Here is a 12,562-nt window from a genome sequence, read left to right as displayed (position 1 = left end):
TTCATCCCCCCTTTGCCGTCTCGGTTGACATCCCACGGCCTGTGACGACATCCCAGGTCTTGCACAGTCACTCTCTCCGGCTTTTGTGGTGACATTTGAGCGATACAAGCAATAATATACAGTTACATGATAATGCTGGCAAGGAAAGTCTGACAGCAAGTTCCAGATCACACGTGTGTGGCATCTGGCCCGGACAGATGCGCTGATATCTCCGTGACATCCCAAGTAGTCGGAGGAAAACCTGTAAAGTCCCTCGCCCAAGTACACGGCACGCTGGCACAAGTCTAGACAACCGCGCGGCAGACAGCAGGTTTACACGCGGCCAAAACTTGAACGTTTCTGTCGCTTTGCGAGAGACGTCGTGTCATCTATCAGTAAGCGGCCCGCGTGGTCAACCATGCCGGCATCGCCCATCCCCTACCATCCGGCTACTCAGAGCAGACCTGGACGAATTTTCTCGCACCAACTTGGCCTCCATGTGCTGTGGCTAAAGTATCGGCATCACCACCTACCTGGTTGGAGTAGTCAAGATTGCCGGCTGACGCCTCAATGCGGTCGGCGCACGTGGGCCCTGCCGCCCCGGGAGCAACGAGCTCCAGGCCTGCTCGACCGCGAGGGGCAGCAGGGCGCACGTGAGGATCCATAGATGCTGCGACCACTGAGAGACATGGGGAATCTTGTCCGTCTTGGAATGCACCGTTATGGGCTTGTCCAGGTCGACGGGATGCACATTGATCATGTCCATGATCCGGTGCGCCGTGCCCCAGGTGCTCCTGTCGGCTAGTCGCCACGTCGACTCCACCGAGTCTTTTGGATTTGGGCCCGTCGTCATCTTTGCCGCTTTTCGTTGTAGGTTTGAATCAGATCGAGTCGTTGATATGCTCTTGTCCTTCTCGTACAAGGCCAAACACGTACTGGCGCTAATAGACGAGGTAGACGAGACGGACGAGACGGACGAGACGGACGAGCGAGATGCGACTCGCAGGCCCATCTTTTCGATATACCGTCAATTATTGCGAAGCGGAGTGTCTGCAGGACTTCTCTCCAACCACCAGTGTTGTTTACCCGACAGCCCGGCCCGTCGCGCGCCCTGCAATTTGATTGCTCAACACTGAGGCATAGGTATATCGTGTGATTGCTGCACAAAATCACCCCGGCCTGTAAATCGAGAGGGAGGCCAAGGAATGGGTGTTGATTCGAAGCTATACGGCTCCATGACGCTGAAGGCTGAGGCAGAAGTTTGAGGATGCTGTGCTGGCAACGGACGACCCTTCGATGGACTATTCGCCTCATCTCCGTCCAAAGCGCCGTGCTTCAACTGCCAATTGATGGCCTCCGCATGTGAAAAACCGTCTCGTCGCATAGTCAATCTCCGCTGGCTGTCTCTTGTCGTTGTTCAGCTCCGGAGAGTTATGGCAATCCGAGGCGCATCTTCTTCAAACGTTCCACTTCTACCTAGCTGTGCTGCCCTCCGTACTTCAGGAGTACTCTCTCGGATTAGTTGTCCTGCCTGCAGACATGGAACGCAATGTGCCGGCAAAGCCATGTTCCGCGTCCGAATGGAGTATTTTGGACAAGCAGCATGTCCACAACATGGCAAGTCACAGGAAACGGGCTCTTTGTGTTTGTTTTTATTGGAAGCCAATACTCCGTACGTAACGGAAAAAAAAGAAAAAGAAAAAAAACAGAACTCAGCTTCCGTCTGCCCGAAACTCATCAAGCGTATATACTCACTGTATGTCGAAGGGAGCCTGGTTTGTCCAAGCGGGCAGCAGAACAACCGTGCCAAAGAGTCAAAATAGCAAACGCCCGTCAGGATATCATTACCATGCACTCGCGCCAGCCTATCCAAGTCGTCGGTTGCCATGCCGAAGGTGAGGTGGGAGACGTCATTGTTGGCGGCGTACCCGATGTCCCAGGCAACTCAATGTTGGAGAAGCTGCAAAACTTTAAAAAGTCCCACGACAATGTGCGCCACCTCCTCTTGAATGAACCCCGCGGCCGAGCTTCGTTGAACCTTAATCTACTGGTATCGCCCTGTGACCCCAAGGCCGACATGGGCTTGATCATCATGTGCAACGACTCCTACGCCTTCATGTCCGGCTCAAACGTCATATGCGCGACGACCGTTCTCCTTGAGACAAGCATGCTTCCCATGACCGAGCCTCAGACAACTCTCACTCTGGACACTGCAGCTGGCCTGGTTACCGTCACCGCACAATGCGAAGCAGGGAAGTGCAAGTCGGTGGCTTTCGATGGCGTCCCGGCATTTGTTGCCAAGCTGGACTTCAAGGTTGATGTGCCTGGGTTAGGCGTCGTTTCCGTCGACATTGCCTGGGGTGGCATGTGGTATGGATTTGTGGATGCTCGCTCTCTGGGCCTGACGGTGTCGAACAACCATTGTCGAAAACTGATTACGGCCGGTGACATGGTAACCAGGGCTATCCAGAGCCAGTTCACGCCAGTCCATCCGGACAAACCAGAAATGGCAGGCGTTTGTACCGTGTGTATAACAGAGGAAGTCACAGAAGAGCCGGCGTGTTTGACAGCCAAGAACACAGTCATCATCCCATCTAGCAGACTAGACAGAAGCCCCTGTGGAACAGCAACGTCTGCCAGGATGGCCATCTTGAACGCTCGTGGCCAGTTGCAAGTAGGGCAACTTTTCAAACATCGCAGCATTATCGGCACCGAGTTCATAGGGCATGTTCGGCGTACAACCAAGGTTGGAGTGTTTGATGCCATCGTGCCGAATGTATCGGGGAGGGGTTGGATCACAAGCCATAAGCAGATTGTCCTAGATGCTACCGATCCGTATCCAGAAGGATTCCGAGTAGGGGATCAGTGGCCGGTTGCATCCGACGGGTAGAGGAGAATTTTCCTTGCGGATCCCTGAAAAATGCCAACATGGCGCATCTCTCGAGTTGATTGATGATCCTCAATCGGGGAGGCTTTGTAGACAGCAGTTTTGGTCTCCTGGACGGGACACTCGGTTAAATCTCTAGAATCGACGAGGCAGCCTAGCGTTCCTCAGGGAGGTGATTAGAATATACTGTCATAAAAATCGAGCTTCAGAAAGAGAACGAACGGCTACTGGATCTTGAGCAGCCCTTCTATTACCTAGGCACTCCGTACAGAGTTCGGAAGTTATAAGTTATGCATCATAAGGTGTTTTGTGGTCGGTCGAACGACGCGCGAGAAGGCGAACAACGTGCATCCAACGAGCGGTCATGTGACTGGTCGCACCAGTTCTTTTCCGGAGAAGGGCTCCCGAAGGACTCTGTGAGAACCTTCACGTAACCATGGGGTGTTGAATCCAAAAGGTGACGGAATTCGGACGCCCATCCACAGCACATTTCTGGCTGTGGATGAATTCGGTTTACAATTCAGGCGGCCCAGCCATGCGACGTGCCAACTCCGTCGTTGGCTCCTGAATGGGGGGCTCCGAAGGTGATGTGAAATGCGTCACGACCACCACCAACAGCCACAACCGCAATGTCGTCCATTACCAGCGAGAATTTCCTTGCCGTTGCGCTGGTAGTCAACCGCTCGCGCGACGGCCCGGCGTTTGTTTTCCACTACCCGCCAGATGTCCAACCCGTCACGAAGCACCCGGAACACGGTGCTGAGGCCACAGACGAGGATGGGGATCTCCTCCTCCAACGACTCACTCAGCCCATGAGCCGGGACATCACTGCCACGGATGGAGGCGGCAGCAGACATCGACACCACGATGGTCACCTCACGGAGGAGACTGGCTCTCGAGTCGTCCCGTGGGAGCGTGTGGCTGGGTTTCCGACACGGGATCTGGCTAGTATCCTCACTCCCTCGCGGCCCTATCACAAGAAGCTGTTTCAGCTGTCACTCGACCCGGTGCACTGCATCTCATATCCCATCCACGTACCAGAGAATGGCAAATGGAAGCGACACAAGAAATCGAACAAATCCAAGGCCGCGAGACACCCGGAGGAAACCCAGGCTGCCCATGACACGGAACCGCCAACACCATCCGTCGTCATCTCGTCGGAGCCTGCCAGAGGTAAAGACGGCAGGAAAGACGAGGCCGATGAAGAGAAGCGCAGTTCAATGACAATGTTCAACCTGGTGTTCATTCTAAACCCCAAAAAAAGCGAAGACAAGGAGCTCGTGGATGCCTTGTATCACAACGTGGTGAAGAAGGTCAACAAGGCGTACAAGTACAGCCAACAGCACTGTGAATTCGTTTGGAAGGAGTCAAAGCGGATTTTGCTAGTCAAGGACAGAGCTCGGGAAGAGGGTAAGTCCTCATGTTTCACCACGGCCGTCTCATTCACCGGATATGCATGTCTTTTCTAACCGTCTCCCCGCAGAGAAGAGCATGAGCGTCCTTTGGAAGGAGTTGCTTGAGATGTCCTCACTTGCGGCATCTGTACACGACATATACGAAGCCGTGTCCCGCAATAAGATTGCCACGCTTCACCTCGACACACCGGCGGGTGTATTGACGCCATCGGTGCAACTCCCAGCGCCCTTCTTCGTCTCCGACCTCCCGGCAGACCATGACCACGGCCAGCACGGTCTCTGGCTAACCACGGCTAACTCGTTCCTCAGCCATGAGCAGCTCGACGACCCGGAGTTTCTCGACAAGAATTTTGCCTTGCTCCTCTTGGAGGACGAGAAAAAAGTTGTAGCCGAGCTCCAAGCTGACAGAGACCCGACAACGGTATCCATGATTGAAATCGCCCGACTAGCCAAGCCCACCATGTCGTATGTCCCCCTTTTCCCAGCCTTTACGGAACAAAGCGAGGAGGAAAAGGGGTCTAAGAGAAGAAAAACAAGAAGAAAAAAAAACTAACACCCCTCCCAAGTTTCTACCAGGTCGGGCAAAGCAACGTTCTCACCGCCAGCCAAGTCCGCAAGTACGCGCAGCACTTCATATTCTGGCGCCGAGCCATGGCCATACCGCCGCTACACGCCAAAGACGTGTACGTGGTGTCGCCCAACTGCGATCTGAGCCGCCTCCCCCGAGACGCGGCCGAATGGCAGCGCGCGTTCCCGCTGGCGCCACCGCTGCCCAACTTCCTCTCGGAGCTCTCGTACGCACCGCGGCCCTTCAAGACCTTCTGCCCCGGCAAGCCGCACCGCCCTCTGTACCTCCGCATGCTGGCGTGGCTCCTGCGGGGAGGATGGGTGACGCAGCTCTGCACCTTCGCCTACGTCGTCGTGTGGCCCGAGATCCTGTACGAGGTAGAGTACGACATGGAAGCCGAGGAGCTCGCGGCGGCAGCGGCGTCCACGGCACAGGACGACAGCCAGCCCCCGGCACCTCCGACGCCTGCTGGTCCCCCGACGACCGGCAGCCGGGAACCAACGACCCGAGACGGCCCCGACGGCGCCGAGCCCCCCTCGGGAGCGGGAGACGAGCCCGGTCCCAGGCCCGGCGCCTCAGCACCTCCCCCCACGGCCCAGCACGCCGCCGAAATGGCGCGCCTCGAGCGCATCGCCATCAAGGCCCACCGCGAGGCGGCCGACAAGGCGACGGCGCACGCGCGCAAAACACCCCCTGTCCCGACCAGCCGGCCCTCCGTCAACGACAGCACCCACCTCGCCGGCCGGACGCCGCACATCATCCTCGACGCCAAAAAGGCCACGGGCAGGGAGTCGCGCTACCTGTCTGCCATTGCGCGCCGCCTCAAGGACGACAAGGTCAGGGCCGCATGGCCCGTCATGTGCAGGTACTTTGACGGCCGGTGCGCGCTGGAGCGCATCACTCTGCAGGAGGACATGAAGCGCAAAGAGACGTGGACCTTGCTGACCGCCATGAGCGAGTACCTGCTGTGCACGAGACATTGGTGATTGCGTTGGACGATTTGCTCGCCACAACGGGCTCTCCCGGAAACAGTACGCGCCCCTGATCAGCCTCACTCGGTGAGTCGGAGAGACATGAGCAGACACAAGATCAAAAAGGGAGCGTCGGGACGTTCCCATGGCCTGATCTATCCGCAGACAGGAGAGGGTGGGGAGCAGATGAACCAACCTCACATCACACACCAAGCACGGAAATGTATTACGGTGAACAAACAGGGCAAAGCGTCATTTCATTAGTGATAGATAACTGCGTCAAATGCCTCTTCGTCAGAACGAAAAGACAAAATTCCAATGTAGCTAAAAGACTAGCAAGGTAAAAAACAAAATTAAGAAATGGAACCTTCAAAGGCCCACACAAAAGGCGAGGAGGGCCTTGAGCACAAGAGCCGACCGAGGTATCGCAAAGTCAACAACTGTATATCTGAGACGACGCCAAGAATACCACGAATTCCAATAAAAAAAAAGAAAAAAGAAAGGAAGAAAAGTCAAATCTCACTAGAAAGAGACGAAAAAGAAAAACAAAACGGTCTTGAGAAACGCACAGCACGACGCGCCACGAAGAGGAAGAGTCAAAGACCCGGAACCAAAAGAAAAAGGCAAAAAAAAAAAAGGTTTCCAAACAACCATCCCTTCACTGTATAGTGTAAACCTGTGCGCCCTGTATATAGAACCCTATTGCGGACGGACAACACCGGTCCGAAAATGTCCGTGGGTCATGCCAGCCTCCGTGTAGTATGTATATGTAGATGACCGTCAACGCCGCCGGTCTGGGAGCAAGCCAAGTATTGAAAACACGAAAATAAAGGGACAGGCAAGTCTGCCACAACTCAGGCTTTCCTGAACTTGATGGAGTAAACGTCAAAATGCCGCACACGTCAAAGCTACCGCAGGTTGTACTCCGGGTCATCATTCGAGCCGTAAACACCAAGTAAACGCTGATGAACGCAAGCTGCCGGGCCGGCATGGCAGACTCAGTTCAGATCCATGTCATATTCGTCGTCATCCTTGACATCCAGGGACGCTTGGCCGCTGCTGTCATCGTCAGGATCGTTCCAGAATTGCGCAGTGTCATTGAGGTCTGAAGCATTGACCGTGGTGCCATTTTCGTCGGGCGTGATGCCAATGGCGTCTAGGTTGGCGGCTAGGCTGTTTACGGGATCACCACGGTAGTCAGTATGGGTAGGCACCCGGAGACCAGAGCCAGCAGTTCGTGAATAGGAAAAGCTGGCTGCGTCACTCCTCGACAGGGCCTCGATGAGCTCGGTCTGCATGCGTCTCTCGTCATCGGTCAGCTCGAAAGGGAAATGGCCACCCAACTCGGCGATTTGGTTCATAAGTTCCTCTTGCTGTTGAAGCTTGAGGTGCAGCATCCACATGAGGTCGCGTGTCCAACTGACGGCACCGTTGAGTATGTCGCCCTTGTTGGGACCCTTGTCCTTCTCCTCGACAGGCAGACCGGTGGTGATGTTGCCGGCATTGCTACCAGCAGCACGACGGGCGCCAGGGCCGGCCAAGCCCGAAGTGGCCTGCGAGGGATTGGACATGCCTGTCAAGGTGGGAGACAAGGGTGTGCCGTTCTGTATCAACTTGCGGATCTTCTCGTCTTCGAGGCGGTGAGAAGGAACGAGTTTGCTGAGATCCTGAATCCTTTCATTGATGTTGTCTCGGCGGCGACGCTCGACAAGATTGTGAGACTCGCGACGGCGCTTGCGCTTCATCTCTTGGGAGGAGACGGCATTGGGGTTAACACCCAGCTTGGTCGGCATCGACGTGCCTCCCTTGAGCATGACCTCATTGATGGGCACCATCCCTTGCTGCATTGGCGAGGAGAAGCCAGAGTTGTAGGAGGCAGGTATGCTCCCGGCGGGAGTGTTGACCCATTGCCCGGGCGGCGACTTCTCGTGGCTGCCCGATGGCCGCATGGCTTGCGGGCCAAATCCAGGCGAATCCTGCGGGCCGATAGGAATGCCACGGATGCTGTTGGTCTTGGGCGTCATTGGGCTGCGGTTGCTCGAGGCTTTTCGCTGCATCTGCTGGGACATTCTGGCTCTGGCCTTGAGGAAGTTGGGGTCATTGCCGTCGGGGCCCATCTCTCCCGCAGTCAACGGTGAGCCTGAGTAGGACATGGGAGAATGTAATGAGCCGCCTAGGGAGTGGTTATTCTGCATCTGACGGAACTGGGCCGTGAAGCCCGCGGCGTACGGGCTCTGGATGGGGTCACCGTCTGGCGTCTGCGAGTAGCCGTTGATTTGAGCCGGATCAATCTGCAGCCCGGCGCCTCTGTGCGACTGGAAAGCGTTTTGGCTGAAGCCCATGTTCATGTTGCTGTAGTCTTGGCCTCGACTATGCATGCCTGGCTGGCCGTCGGAAGGGCTGGCGAGACCATCTAACAGTTCATCGTCGCCAAATACTGCATTGCCGCTGGAGTAACCATTCGGGGCGTTGGCGGAGGCAGAGTTGAAGTTGTTAGCATTGGAGAAGGAGGGAGAATACCCCCCACTCATGGCGAGGTCATTGGGGTCGATATTGCCACCACCAGGAGCAGTGGCGAAGTGGCCAAATCCGTGTTGGGCCATGGTGTACAGATTGAGCTTCTGGAGCTCCAAAGATGTTAGGGTTGCCAGCTTGATGGTTTGTAAAGGAGGAATTGACGGCACCGTCAAGAGTTGGTGTACGCCGTCGCGACTGGGACGGGCGGTCGCCGGAGGCGTAGGGTTTTCGTTGTTTCAGTGCAGTGCCCGATGCGACACTGCGCGAGTACGAGGAAGCGCTCGAGCAAAGGCAGGCGGCGGGCTACACAGAAGCGAGACCAGTTAGCGCATCCGAACAGTCGCGGCAAGGCCGATGCGGATGAAGAATTATGCCTCCCCCCGAGAGGACGATGCCCATACGTGCAGCCGGAGGCGGCGGACGGGGATCTGGTGAGAGATGGAGGCCATGCAACAGGGCGTCCAGAAGAACGAAGCACACGGCGGTGGAATTTGCCGGCAGTTGGAAAGACTCGTCAATCACTCACTTTTTGGAGAGCGTAGACGCAAAAGTGCTAGCCAAAGGCTACTGCCCTTCCATCTACGCCAAGCTTATGGCAGTGACAGCAGAAGGCGTCGGCGTCGGCGTCGGCGTCGGCGATGGTGATGGCAAGGGAGCGTCGGCGGCCGTGACCAAGGGGAGTCGTCGTCTCGTTGCGGAGGGGGTTAGGAATGCGACGTCGGAGAATTGTCGCTGCCAAGTGTTTGCCTTTTTCAAAGAGCCAGTGGCCTGCCACAGAGGGACGTCCACACGGAGTCGCTGCGGGTGGGTTTGGGTGGCTGACGGTTTTGGCAGGGCGGTAAGCAGCAGAAAGACGTTCAAAAATGTCTGGACCGCCCAAGAGCTGTTGCAGCCACGTCCGGGCTTCTAGACGGCGAGTGGTCAGTCCTCTCCTCTCCTGTGCGTCGACGCGACTGGGCCGGGCGGTGACGGGCAACTGACGGGCGGCTCGCTCGAGACTGGTTGGCTGGGCTAAAGAGTCCTGGACTGAGGCGGCGTCCTGGGACGAGAGATGGGATGTTGGGATGGTGTGAGAGGGAAACCTCGACGTTTGCTCAACGCTGCGGGACGCCGTTAGCCAGGTCGCTCACTTGGGGACGCTTGGGCTGCGGGCCAAGCCAAGAAACGCGCGAGGAGGACGATGTGCAGAGTTGCACCACCAAGGGCCAGGGCCGGGATGGAAGTATGACGGGCTGAGGGGACCGGTGAGAGGCGACGGCAGCAAAGAGACGGGCAGGGCCGGGGGATTGGAGAATAGAGGGAAAGGAGCGGAGGCGTCCGTCAAGGAGGGGGACAGACGGACGACGATGACGGACGATGACGATGCAGCTCCCGAGCCAAGCGACAAGCAGGCAAACGGCTTGTTGGTTCGGCAGTATGGAAACCCGCGATGCGGTGGTCGCTGATGCACAGGGTTGATGGCGGCGGCGGCGGTTCTCGCGGCCACTCAGCAGCGAGAAAAGCACCAAGACCAACGGCGCGCGGGGGGAGGGGATCAATTATGCGCTCCCAACTGGGAGGGGCGAGGGGGGCAGGGGCAGCACTCGACATGTCCGGTCGGTACCGGCTCTGGCCAGGACCAGGACCGCTGACGACGCGGATGGCGGGCAAGATAAAGACGTGACATGATGACATGGCTGGGGGAATAAAAATTAACAATAGAGTGAGTGAGCACATACCAGAAATGTCTTGCAGCGCACTGAGACGGGTTTCGTCGTCAACGTGTTCTGGAGCAACGAAGCGACCGGCTCGAGTGCCTCAAGCCCGTTCAGGTCTTGGGGCTGTCGCTAGGCCGAGAAGCACTGAAGATGGTAGCGGCACAGGCGCGGTCAGCCTGGGCCCGGTTGACGACAAGACAAAACAACTTTGGCAGGGTGGCGGCCCTGGCGGGGGAACATTTCAGCACGTGCCAGTGAGGCTGCCGTGCTGCATGTTGCTGGGGCGCCACATGTGCAGCGACGTCTCACCTCGGGGAACGTGGGTACGGAGTACGTGGGTACGTGTGCCGAGTAGTGCCTTGCCCGGCTGCCGTGTGGATGTGTGCGTGCACTGTGAATGCTAGGGAGGGAGCACGAGGGGGCTGTGCCAACATGCAGCTCTGCGTAAACTGTCGCGACTGCAGCTGGCAGTTCTAGAAGAAGGAAAAGAAAGACAGATGGAAGGAAGAGAAGAACGTGCTGCGCTTTCCAGCTGTCTGTCTTCCTTGGATCGCAGGGCGCGCGCGCGGCGGGTTCGGAGGGTGGATGGATGTCCAGAGAATAAGTCGATGCCTTTGCGTCTGCCGCGGCGTCAGCAAGAAAACCTTTGAACTTTTGCACGTTGTCCAGCTCGGCCCAGCCCCCCGAGCACAATAACATGAAGAAAACACAGTTTCGCAAGAGGCCGCACATCAGCGTGCGACTTGCACGCCTTTCCGCGCAGCTCTCCGTCAGGACCGTTGCACAGAGATGCAGTCTGCTGCGAAACTGCCGTGTGCCCCTTGGTCCATGCGATCCCCCAGACACGGACTGGTGATTGGTAGGGAGGGGGTGGTGCGGGAGAGATGGACCAACCAGATGGTGTGCAGGCACGCGGCATGCCAGCCCGGCTCGATGTTCGGCCTTCCTTTGTGCTTCGGTTCCTTCCCGGCGACACAAACGCGGAATCGCTTCCCCAACGCTGGCCGAGACCTCTTCTGTCGCAGGTGGATTGTCGGCGCCGGTGCGTGGGCGTTGCGTTGCGTTCGAGAGCAAGAGCAAGTCGCAGCTCCAGCACTTGAGCGTCCAAGTCGGCGTGCAGTGTGCGCACGCAGTGTTGCTTATTGACAGGGTTCGCGGGCGTTGTCGATGTGCCAGCCTTGGTCTGACGGACCGTGGTGCTGAGTAGTTGACTTGCGAGAAGGGTGACGGTCTGAGCAGTCGACTCGTTTCTTCTTTCAACCTTTTCCTTTTGTAAACGGGAAGAAAGGTGGTCACTCCCGGGGGGAGCGTCATCTTATAAGGCTCGCCCCGAGCATCAAGGGAGCGCCAATGTCTGCGTCGCCCAGCGCCATCTCCTTCTCACTCACTCACTCTCTCTCTCTGCCCCAAGTCTCACCTCCGTTGACCACCTTGCACGCTGCGTCCAGCCCATCCACGCACGCCATCCATCCCAAGCACACCTTCGCCATCCATCTCAACACACACCTTGATTGGTAGGCGGTACGTTGGCGGTAAACTTGCGGGCAGAGCGGGCACGGTACGGTACGAGGTTCGTCCCGCCGGCTTGTCTTCTGACTACTCCCAGCCCACACACCAGCTGCCGCATCCACACGGCTTCGAGCATCGCCGTCCAGCCATTTCAAATGGGCATGGCACCTTGTCCTATTCGGCTTAGCCACCTGGAACGTTGTTGAGCGTCCTACTAGCATGAGTCAAGTGTCAGCTATACTCTGGAGCACACGTACGCAGGCTCTCGCGCAGACGCACTCACACACACACACTCACACACACACACACACACATGCACACCGATGTTGAAGAGAGGGAAGGGGGGGTGCACCACAGCTGGGCGTGACTTTGCTTCCAAGACACCGAGCCACAACCTCGACACTTGATACCGGCCTTATCATCGAGTTACATCATGACATCGGTGCTCTCTCCGGTCATGTCATGCGTTGCTGCTATAGTCCTGAGACCTCTCGAAATCGCAGACCACGCGGTCATGTAAGGCACCACCGTCCAAGGTCAGCCTCCCACTCGCGACGATGCCGTTTATAGTGGCTGCTTGGCTGTCGTGACCGCGATCCTGGGTTTCTGCGTCATTGTTGAGCAAGAATGTATGGACCTATAGCTAGCTCCCTTTCGATCCCAAGGCTTTGTCTCCGAGCCCAACTGGGTCTTGTCTTGTCGTACTCGGAGCCTGCTTGGCTGCTTCGACTAAACCCGGTCCCCTAGGCCATCATGTTCTCCGACTTATCCGCCACGGCCGTATTACTAAATGTCTGCTTATTTAGTCGTCTCTGATCTTCAGGGTGCATCGGATGCCTACGGAGATTTTCCGTTCGTATATGCGTAAGTCATACTTGCATGCATGGGCCGTAACAGCAACCAAGTTGCGGTCCTGCATCACCGGCTTCGACGGCAGCGGCAGCGGCAGCGGCAGCGGTGTCAACTCCCGGTCCTATCATATCAAACGCCCGACAGGTCGCTTCCCATGTCCATGCGAA

General features: G+C 57.1%; 4 protein-coding genes across 4 annotated transcripts; 2 read left to right on the top strand and 2 right to left on the bottom strand.

Moving 5' to 3' along the window:
* Nucleotides 1–428: 428 nt before the first annotated feature.
* On the bottom strand, nt 429–644 carry MAM_03654 (uncharacterized protein; the record flags this gene model as incomplete). The annotated part of the gene is made up of 1 exon (XM_040822453.1): nt 429–644. The coding sequence occupies one exon, from the start codon at nt 642–644 to the stop codon at nt 429–431; it is 216 nt and encodes a 71-aa protein (XP_040679596.1).
* Nucleotides 645–1,828: 1,184 nt separating this feature from the next.
* On the top strand, nt 1,829–2,869 carry MAM_03653 (Proline racemase; the record flags this gene model as incomplete). The annotated part of the gene is made up of 1 exon (XM_040822452.1): nt 1,829–2,869. The coding sequence occupies one exon, from the start codon at nt 1,829–1,831 to the stop codon at nt 2,867–2,869; it is 1,041 nt and encodes a 346-aa protein (XP_040679595.1).
* Nucleotides 2,870–3,495: 626 nt separating this feature from the next.
* MAM_03652 (UPF0171 domain protein) lies at nt 3,496–5,835 on the top strand (the record flags this gene model as incomplete). Its single annotated transcript, XM_040822451.1, has 3 exons — nt 3,496–4,276; nt 4,350–4,746; nt 4,848–5,835. 3 exons carry the CDS (start codon nt 3,496–3,498, stop codon nt 5,833–5,835), a joined length of 2,166 nt encoding a protein of 721 aa, XP_040679594.1.
* A 983-nt stretch (nt 5,836–6,818) lies between these two features.
* MAM_03651 (bHLH family transcription factor) lies at nt 6,819–8,423 on the bottom strand (the record flags this gene model as incomplete). The annotated part of the gene is made up of 1 exon (XM_040822450.1): nt 6,819–8,423. One exon carries the CDS (start codon nt 8,421–8,423, stop codon nt 6,819–6,821), a length of 1,605 nt encoding a protein of 534 aa, XP_040679593.1.
* Between the last annotated feature and the right edge of the window lie 4,139 nt (nt 8,424–12,562).

Source organism: Metarhizium album (genome assembly GCF_000804445.1).
Source record: "Metarhizium album ARSEF 1941 chromosome Unknown scaffold_7, whole genome shotgun sequence".
Taxonomy (NCBI): Eukaryota; Fungi; Ascomycota; class Sordariomycetes; order Hypocreales; family Clavicipitaceae; genus Metarhizium; species Metarhizium album.
Note: the sequence above shows the minus strand (reverse complement) of the source record. Positions and strands in the feature narration are given on the sequence as shown.